Source organism: Drosophila busckii, chromosome 2L, assembly GCF_011750605.1.
Source record: "Drosophila busckii strain San Diego stock center, stock number 13000-0081.31 chromosome 2L, ASM1175060v1, whole genome shotgun sequence".
Lineage (NCBI taxonomy): Eukaryota > Metazoa > Arthropoda > Insecta > Diptera > Drosophilidae > Drosophila > Drosophila busckii.
The window spans coordinates 10,587,299-10,597,177 of record NC_046604.1 but is presented as its reverse complement, the minus strand read 5'-3'; the positions used below and the strand labels follow the sequence as shown (position 1 = coordinate 10,597,177).

At 41.1% G+C, this 9,879-nt stretch overlaps 2 protein-coding genes across 2 annotated transcripts; one reads left to right on the top strand and one right to left on the bottom strand.

Moving 5' to 3' along the window:
* Window positions 1-600: 600 nt before the first annotated feature.
* LOC108608092 (trifunctional enzyme subunit alpha, mitochondrial) lies at window positions 601-3,553 on the top strand. The gene is given in 4 exon segments (XM_033293137.1): window positions 601-796; window positions 1,044-1,927; window positions 1,985-2,759; window positions 2,825-3,553. Coding segments are annotated over 4 exon segments (2,370 nt in total). The 5' UTR covers window positions 601-720; the 3' UTR covers window positions 3,460-3,553.
* A 5-nt stretch (window positions 3,554-3,558) lies between these two features.
* LOC108608093 (kinesin-related protein 6) lies at window positions 3,559-8,305 on the bottom strand. The gene is made up of 4 exons (XM_017999297.2): window positions 8,020-8,305; window positions 5,631-5,982; window positions 5,072-5,124; window positions 3,559-5,009 (listed from the first exon to the last, which is right to left on the bottom strand). Exons 2-4 carry the CDS (start codon window positions 5,948-5,950, stop codon window positions 4,039-4,041), a joined length of 1,344 nt encoding a protein of 447 aa, XP_017854786.1. The 5' UTR covers window positions 5,951-5,982; window positions 8,020-8,305; the 3' UTR covers window positions 3,559-4,038.
* Window positions 8,306-9,879: the final 1,574 nt, after the last annotated feature.

Genomic DNA, 9,879 nt, shown 5'->3' with positions numbered 1-9,879 from the left:
ATGCTGGTCGCATTGAATGACCTTTCTAGTGCAGCGGTCCAATGCCTCCTTAGATATGCAATTGTTTATTAATCTGCTGGCATATTGATTTCGAATATTCGAATTTATTCAACTGCAAAATCAGGAAATGTAATTCAATTTATAAAAGCTGATTATATAAATTATATAAAGCTTATAATTAATGTAGTCTTCCTTGCAGACGTGAAGCCAAAAAGAACACGATCAGCACATAAGGCTGTATTATTTATTATTAGGACATACTTTAATACAATATGTCAAATATGGAACTGCACCCCAAAAGGCTCTAAAAGTTATCATTAATATATTCCATGAAGTCAAAAATAGAGCTTCTAGTACAAATATATCTATGCTGTTTATTAAAGAAAAACGTTTACAAATTTTTTTCTTATTCAGCTATATGAGAATTTAAATTTGCCACCCTTGACGCCATCTAGCGGAAAAGTTGGAAACCAACTGCTTATTGTTTGCCGTTGGCCGTTATAAGGGATGATACTTGCTGCAATAATTCGACATTGGCGGCAACCCTAGCAGCGGCACGCAACAAGTTTTATTAAGCACCTAGTTTTTATTTGATAATTAACAGTAAAACTTTGAATATATTATTAATTTTTACTACTTAGCACAGAAAGTGCATTTGTTAATCATTAGGTGTAAAGTGTTATAACGTTATAACGAACATATCGAATAAAACGCTGCGCTATGTCGGCAGTGAGATTTCTGAGTGCAATTGGCCAAGTTTCGCGACAGCAAATGCTGCAGAACAAATGCGCTAGAGGTAATCAGACAAAAATAGCCACTAAATCAAAGAAAATAATCTAACAAACAATTAAATAAGTTATTACGGCATTTAAGTAAAACATTGTAGTATAATAAAAACGATTTTTAGTATACGGAGCAGCAGTGCAACGTATGCCACATAACCGGACTTTGAACTTTGTACTTGTTTGCTATGAGATAATGTCGGCGTCTGCTTTCGTTTTGTATAATTAACAAGTTATATGTTTTTAATTGTTGTTCAACAGCCTATCCCGGTGCAGCGCAGCTACAGCGTCGTCTAATGTCCGCAAATCCTCAGCCGGCGGTCGCCGCCTCGGCTTCCAGTGCCAATAAGCATTTGCACACCAAAGTGGTCAATGGCGTGCTGGTCATCAAGTTTGATTCACCCAATGCCAAAGTCAACTCGCTGGGTAATGAGGTAAGCAATGAATTCGAGCGCGTCATTAAGGATCTGGAGACAAATCCTGCTGTGAACTCAGCTGTTCTCATATCGGGCAAGCCTGGTTGCTTTGTTGCTGGCGCTGACATTGGCATGCTGGAGGCTTGTCAGACAGCGGAGGAAGCTACGCTTATTTCCCATGGCGCCCAAATCATGTTTGAGCGCATGGAACGCAGCCGCAAGCCGATTGTGGCCGCCATCAGTGGCGTCTGTCTGGGCGGTGGTCTGGAGCTGGCGCTAGCTTGCCACTATCGCATTGCCACCAAGGATAACAAAACTAAGCTTGGCTTACCTGAGGTGATGCTCGGTCTGCTGCCAGGCGGTGGCGGCACTGTGCGTCTGCCCAAGCTAACTTCAGTGCCCACTGCGTTGGATATGGAGCTGACGGGAAAGCAAGTGCGTGCCGATCGCGCCAAGCGCTTGGGCATTGTGGATTTGTTAGTTGACCCTATTGGACCTGGTCTAGCGCCTGCAGAACAAAATACCATGGAGTACTTGGAGAAGACTGCCGTGCAGGTGGCCAAGGACATAGCCAGCGGCAAAATGCGCATAAACCGCGAGAAATCCGGTCTGGTTAATAAGCTGCAATCGCTTATTATGGACACTGAGTTTGTTAAGAACAAAATCTTTGATACAGCACGCAAGCAGGTGATGAGGGCTTCTGGTGGTCTCTATCCTGCGCCCTTGAAGGTAAGCCTGTGAAATATAAATAAATTCAAACATGTAACTATAATTACTGCTTTTTAGATACTCGAAGTCATGCGGGCTGGTGTGGATAAGGGCTCCGAAGCTGGTTATGAGGCGGAGCGCAAGGGCTTTGGCGAGCTGTCAGCCACACCTGAGTCCAAGGGTCTCATGGCGCTCTTCCGCGGTCAAACTGAGTGCAAGAAGAATCGTTTTGGCAAGCCAGCGCGTCCAGTCAAGACTGTTGGTGTGCTCGGCGCTGGGCTCATGGGTGCCGGCATTGTTCAAGTCTCTGTCGACAAGGGCTACGAGGTGGTCATGAAGGACGCCACTGATGCTGGTCTGGCACGCGGCATTGGCCAGGTGCAGAAGGGTCTGGAGACTGCGCTCAAGCGCAAGCGCATTACAACTCTCGAACGTGATCTAACCTTGTCTCATCTGCGTCCCACACTTAACTACAACGACTTCAAGTCGGCAGACATCGTCATCGAAGCTGTCTTTGAGGACATTAATATTAAGCATCGTGTCATCAAGGAACTGGAGGCTGTGGTGCCAGAGCATTGTGTTATTGCCACCAATACCAGCGCTATACCTATTACCAAAATTGCTGCGGGCAGCTCGCGTCCCGATAAGGTTGTGGGCATGCATTACTTCTCGCCTGTGGACAAAATGCAGCTGTTGGAGATTATTACACATCCAGGCACGTCCAAGGACACCATTGCTCAGGCTGTGGCTGTGGGTCTAAAGCAAGGCAAGGTTGTCATCACCGTAGGTGATGGTCCTGGCTTCTATACCACGCGTATTCTGGCCACCATGTTGTCCTGAGTCTATATAAGGTATCACTTATATTATTAGTTCACATTTATATTATTTAACCTAAAAATCCTTTTTAATATACGTAACTGCTGCAAGAAGGCGTGGATGCTAAAGAGCTGGATTCGCTGACCAAGAAGTTCGGTTTCCCTGTAGGCGCTGCCACTTTGGCTGATGAGGTGGGCATTGATGTGGGCGCGCATATTGCTGTGGATCTTGCCAAGTCATTTGGCGATCGCTTCAGTGGTGGCAATCTGCAGGTCATGCAAGATTTGGTCATGGCTGGCTTCCTGGGTCGCAAGTCCGGCAAGGGTATTTTCCTTTACGACGGCCAGAGCAAGGGCAGCCGTCCAATCAACACAGATGCTGTAGAGATTGTAAAGCAAAAGTATGCACTTGTTTCCAAGGGTGCCAATGCACCAGAGGATCTGACGCTGCGCATGGTGTCTCGTTTTGTCAACGAGGCCGTGCTGTGCCTGGAGGAGAAGATTTTGGACAGCCCGCTGGAGGGTGATGTGGGTGCTGTTTTCGGACTAGGCTTTCCACCATTCACTGGCGGTCCTTTCCGCTGGGTGGATCTGTATGGCGCTGGCAAGCTGGTCAGCAAAATGCAATCGTATGCTGAGCTCTATGGCGCACCCTTCAAGCCTGCACAAACACTGCTGGACATGGCCAAGGATCCAAGCAAGAAATTCTATCCCAAGACTGGTGCCTCAAAGTTGTAAACAACATTTAGCTTTATAGTCAATTAATTACCCCTCCTGCATTTGTCTGCTGCATAACGATATTGAATTTAACATTTTAAAGATTAAAAGAAAAAACTAATATTTTCATACATTCAATTGTTTATTTGACACGACTGTTTGGGCAATGCTCTAACATTAGCTAATTTGCAACGTTCTGTTTGTACATGTATATTTTAATAGCTAAACTTATTGAACACGTATTGTATGTCTATATACAAAGCGACTTACAGCTAGGTACGTATGTATATATAAAATAAAACACAACAAGTAGCTTTAGGTTTCGATAGTAACTTAAGTTATAGTGCTAACACATTGAGCACACAACATATGGACTTTGGGAACTAGAAAAGTGTCAAGAGCTGCGGGGGGCGTTGCAAGCTGGAAGAAGTTAGAAGGATTTAGTGTTATCTATTTAACCAATTAATATTTTAGTTTTAGCAACATATTTTAAATAACGTTGCTCAGTTAACATAATTATATTATTTTTGGCATATCGTAGCAGCTGCTACCCACTCAGCTCTTGAGCACTAACAGCTCAAACTTATGACTTGTAGTATTTTACTTGCGCCAATCCCTTGCAGAATTGGAACGATGTGGCCTTACACCAGTGCTGGCCAAGCTGACATTGCCATTGCTGCTGCCCACACTGCCATTCAACATGCCGTTGCCGTTGCCGTTGACATTGCAATGCTCCTGCGTTGGATAACGCTCTACCACATCGTCTATCAACTCGAGTATGCCAATTTTGAATTTGCGACGTTGCTGCGGCGTTAGTGCTGCAAGATCTGGCAATATGCTGCGAAAGAACTCCATATCTGTATGCTCCGTCACACTGAGTCCACCAAAGTAGGCCATTCCATTGCTGTTTGTGCTGGGCTCACATTCCGTTTTGATGCGTTTGGCGCTGTTGGGTTCAAAGTGCGTCGAAGTCTGCTGCTGCTGCTGCTGATGAAGATGATTGTGCAATGCGTGGGAATGTGGCGTCTGATGATGCAGCGGCGTTGATGCCGCATCGTTATAAATCAAATCCTGACCAGACTCAGCCAGTTGTACATCGGGTATAAAGTTTTCCAGACTAGCGCTGGCTGTTTCACTATGCGCCGGCGAGCCAGGCGCCACTCCACTTGCAGGCGCCGCGTGTTGCAAGCCCAGTGTGGCCGCAATGGCAGGATCAAATGCATCTATAGTCTCCTCATCATCGTTCTCTGACAATGACTGTTTTAGCTCCAGCGATTCATCCAGGCCATTGTTGTTATTATTATTATTGTTGGCGCTGCTGCAATACAAATGATCCTGCTGATGTTGCTGCTGCTGTTGCTGCAGCTGCAAATGCTGCGAGAACTGATAGAGAGTTGCCAGGCTATTGTTGCCCTCCAGTGAATTTCGTGTGGACTTGAGAAACGGCAACAGAAATGCCATGTGCTCGGTCAGATAATAAGGTTTGTGCTGCGGCTCCGAGCCGCTTTGCTGTTTGATATAACGTGAAAGGCATGCGCGCAGATTTCGCCATCGCTCCTTGCAGTGTATAACTAAAAAAGGAAGCATTGATTAATATAAGTATGCTGACAATATTTTATCTCTAATTGCTTACCACTCTCACGAGTTTCCTTGGATATAAGCGCCCAAGCTTTCTCCTGGTTGTCTCTACAAGTAAATAAATAAATGAAATATTAAGTAGCCGCAGATTTAAACTAGTTAAATTTTGTGAGAACAACAGTAATGCAATCAAACAAATATATATTCTTAAAATTGTCTTTTAAGATTTACTCATGTTTATATTTACTTTTATTTCAAAGTCCAATTGTTGCTTTTATAATTACTTTAATTTGATTATCCTCCTAGATTTACTGCTATGGCTTATACATTTCCTAACTGTGATGTAAAAGTACTCTTTTCTGCATATACAGTTCCTTAATTTAATAAATTTATTAAAAAAAAAAAAAAATTAATAAATAAAATTACATTAATCATATAATTAGATGAATCTAAAAATTCTTCTCATACTTGTTGTATTTAATTAATAATAATAGACCCACAATATTTTCTTTAAAAAAGTCTCATTTGCTTACGCATCAAATAGAGCATGAAAAATTCCATATAATTGCTGTTTTGCACTCAATTTTATTTCTCGATTATACTGAAAAACTCACCTGTTGCGATACTCGGGCACTTTCTTATCATAAAGACAGCGATGCGTGCGCACCAAATTAACGAAACGTATGTTGAAATCTTCGTCCGCTTGCATGACACGATTTGTTGATCCTATGGATGCAGTTGCTCCACTGGGACTGTTTAAGTTGTACAAAGCTAATGCAGTGACACCACTCTCTGTGTCGCCGCCTTCCAAATGTGTGTTGTTGTTGCTGTTGCTCTTGTTATGGCTCGTATTGTTGTTGCTGCTGCTGGTGCTGCAGTTGTTGTTGTGATTTGTGTTGGCACTGGCGCTGTTGTTGGGCGTTGAGGTGGTCATATTCGTTGCACTGGTTGTTGATGTTGTGCAGCCTGTTAATTACAAAATTCACAATCAGTTTGCTGTTCAATGTTGCAATGCTGCTGCTGTCGCCTTCGCTGATAAAAAGAGCAAATTTGTGTGCATGTTGTTGTTGTTGTTGTTGTTGTTGTTGTTGTTGTTTTGTTGTTGTGTTGATTGTGTTGTGTTGACAGTCAGAACAACAGCAGAAACGTTTGCATAATACAGTTGAGTCTTGAATTTGTGTTTCAGCAACAGCAGCAAAGCTTTTTGCTGGTATTGTTGCTGTTGTCATAACTCAGCAATACATGCATGTGTATATGTATGTGGCTGTATTTTGTGGAGCTTAATAAAACAGTCTGTTGTTGTTCTTTTTGCTATTATTTTGTGAGCGAGCAGCTTTGCGACATTTGTGTTGTCGACGTCAAGCAGCAGCAACATTGTTTACTTTTCATATTAGCGAAGTCGGAATAACACAAGAACAACAATAAAAATGTCAGTCATAAAACTAACAAGCAATTTGGTTGTACTCATGCTCATTTTATTGTAACAAGTTCTTGTGGCCGTTTATTTTGGCTCGTATCTACTATCGTTGCTGCTCTGATAACAATAACAGACCCGACAGCAATTCACTGCATGCTTATGCCAAATGATTAATTTAAGGATTCGATGCTTGGACTCTGACTGCTTGACTTTGTCTATTACCTGTTTGAATTCTAAGCAACCCACTCAGTTCACCTGCTCACCGCTCTTCCGCTCAGTCCCACTCGTTCACTCTCTCTCTCTCTCTCTCTTTGCATATAAATCACGTTGCCTACTCTCACCTCTCTGGCGTTGAAATCTCTTACAAATTTTCCCGCCACTTTTCAGCACCTTGCGCTAAGCCCACCAGTTTTGCACAAAAACAACGTGCGCACAGTGGGCCTAATGTGCACATTTCTACGGGAATACATTACCATATTTTAAATAGCCATAAAATTGTTGCCAAGATTAAAGAAATAGCCTGTTTCTTTGAAAGCATGCATATTTATATTGCCAATTGTTTTTGAGTTTGTGTACCACTGTACAGTTGTTATGTTGTTTTCGCCATCATTATTATCAACCAACATCATTATCATCTTTTACGCTGCGCGCGTGTTCCGTTCTGCTGTCGGCTGTCGTTGTGTTGCTGTTGCTGCGTCATTTGTTTTTGTTGTCTACGTTAGTTTTGTTTGTTCGCATTTAACAGTTGCTGGCGACGTATTATTATATTAATTGTTGTTGTTGTTGTTGTTGTTGCTGTTGTTGTTGTTGTTGTTGTTGCTGTACCGCCTGCGCAACTGTTCTTGTTGTTGCTGTTTTCGTAGCTGTTACTGATGTTGTTGTTGTTATATGACAAGTGGAGAGGGCAAATAATAAACTAGCTGGCAATATTAATTGTATTTTGTCTATTAACATAAAATAGGCGTGTGTGTGTGTGCGTGTGTGTGTAAGTATAAACACATTGCTATTTTATAAACACACACAGACATACTAACGTAAATATCTGTATGTAAGTATTTGTATAAGAACACAACAGCGACAGCAGCAACAGCAACAGCACACAAAAAGTACAGCAACGTGCAAAAACAAGAAAACAGCAAAACACAAAAATAAAAGAATATTTCTAAAGCTAACAAAACACACACAAAACTTGCAGAAATACCTGGCCGTATACCCCCCACTGTATACCGCACATACATACAACACACCACTGTATATATGTATGTGTGTGTGTGTGTGTCTGTGTGCCCAATGACAGCCAGCAAGAAGGCAATAACTTTGTTAGATAGAGCAACAACAACAATAAAAAAAAAAAAGCAGCAGCAACAAAAGGCTACAGAAACACACACACACACGCACACATACAAACTTTTGTTACACTATGGCATATAGAATTTTTCTTGTTAGTGATTTGTTGTTGTTTATCAGGCCCAGGCTATTGTTGTTGCCTGCTGGTCTTTTTTTTTATTATACTCAATGTTTCATTGTATGCGTGTGTTTCAACATTTTGAACATTTTCATACAAATTTAGCATTTGTTTATTTTACCTTTTTGCTGCGAAATTCCGTTTGATCGCACAATCGCACTTTTGAACAATCGTTTCCGCCACACGAAAAATTTGAAAAGCGCGCTTTATTTTTTTCCACCGTTTTTCTTTTTTGTGTTTTTTTTTTTAATATCAGCAACACATAAAAATCCGCGCGAAAAGTCGCCGCTGTGGTGACAGCAACTGACGTAACGTACAATAAATAAAAAACTAAAGTTGCAAATTCAATTTCGTTTTCGGTTTGTGTGTCGTATGTTTCACGTTTCAAGCGACGAAAGCAACTAAACATACAGATACTCAGTATCTATCAGCTACAGTAGAACACAACAACAACAATAACAGCAGCAGCAGCAGCAACCAAGCAAACGGCAACGTCGCACAGTGGGCCGTAGGTAATTGTATGTTGCTCGAACAAGAAACAAAAAGTTAACATTTCATTTTTTGCTCTATACGCATATTTTATTCTTAACCATGCAATTTATCTATTTTACTAGCAATATTAAAGATTTAATTTTAGGCTGATGCTGTGACACTGTGCAGCGCCGACAGCAAACAGAGAACAACGTACAAAACACTGCCGTTTCTCTTTCTCTCTCTCACACATACACACACATATACTCGTATACGTATACAGCAGAACGGCAACTGCGCGCTACAAATTGCAAAGAGACAGAGACACAAAGCAGAGCCAACAATAAAAAAAATTATTGTTTTTCAATGGCTTGAGTGTTAAATTAAGCTTTACATTAGTCTTATTTACTCTATAATAATCAATATGGGCTGTAATTGCAATATCAATAAGTTTTTGGGCTCGAGGATCGCAGCCCTGCTGAGGATCAGCATTTAAATAATGTTAAACATACGAAAATCTTTGCATTTGATAGCATAATTAATACAAGTTGTTAAAAGAATGTATATCTTTCAAGTATAAAACATATTTCTCTCAAATTTCGTAAAACGTTATTGTTTATTTTGCTCTTTGAATCCCTTAAGTAAATATAACATTCCATATGGTTATCCTTTGTGCCTCAGCCGTGCATTTGTATGTGTGTGCGTGTATGTGTGCAACCACCTTAAAAATGAGTTTCGAACTCTCAGCGAACATTGGAACGACAGCAGCTGCTCTCAGAATAAACAAAATGCTCTGGCAAACAAAAATATACGAAAACAATTGTTTGTGTTATTGTATTGAAAGCTTTCGCTTGCGCTCTGCACCAAGTTCGTTCAAAATTGTTGCTGTTATAGCAGCAACACGAGCTGGCAATGAGCTTCGCTCTCTCTCTCTCAAATTGTTGTTTACATTGCAGGGCACTTTAGATGGGTGGCTAGATGGATGGATGGATGTAATAAAAGCTTTCAAGTTACTATAATATACACTATGTTTGATAGATGGCGCTTTAGCACAAAAACGGTAACAACTTAATGTTTGTATTCAAAATATAGCAAAAATGTATTTCATTTATGTATGAAAATAAACAAAGAATAATTCTATAATTTTACAAATATCAAATAAATTGCTTTAAGCTCGAAGGTATTAAATTTCTGAAGTACAACACGTCGTATGAAATTACGCAAATTTTCGCTTTGAAAGCTATGCAAAAGCTTTAGGGCAACCAAGCTCTTACTACACGACAGGTTCACAGTTCACACGCTTTTAGCCACAAGTTTGGGTCGCTGTGGTTTTTAATGATTTGTTTACAACTTTGTTGGCTTGCAAGTTGCTACAGGCATCAACTTTCAACTGTCACGCCTACAGCGCCTCCAGAGCTTGCACCCCCGCTGCGTTTGGCTGCCCGCATTTGTTGCAAGCTCTCTGCTCTGCTCGACTTGTTGTTGTGGCCCCGAAAATTCAATAAAATGG

Coding starts and splice junctions, on each gene's coding strand:
- LOC108608093 (XM_017999297.2), bottom strand. CDS start 5,950: ATGACCACCTCAACGCCCAACAACAGCGCCAGTGCCAACACAAATCAC. Junction 5,125..5,630: donor GTGCCCGAGTATCGCAACAG/GTGAGTTTTTCA, acceptor ATTTACTTGTAG/AGACAACCAGGAGAAAGCTT. Junction 5,010..5,071: donor CAAGGAAACTCGTGAGAGTG/GTAAGCAATTAG, acceptor TTCCTTTTTTAG/TTATACACTGCAAGGAGCGA.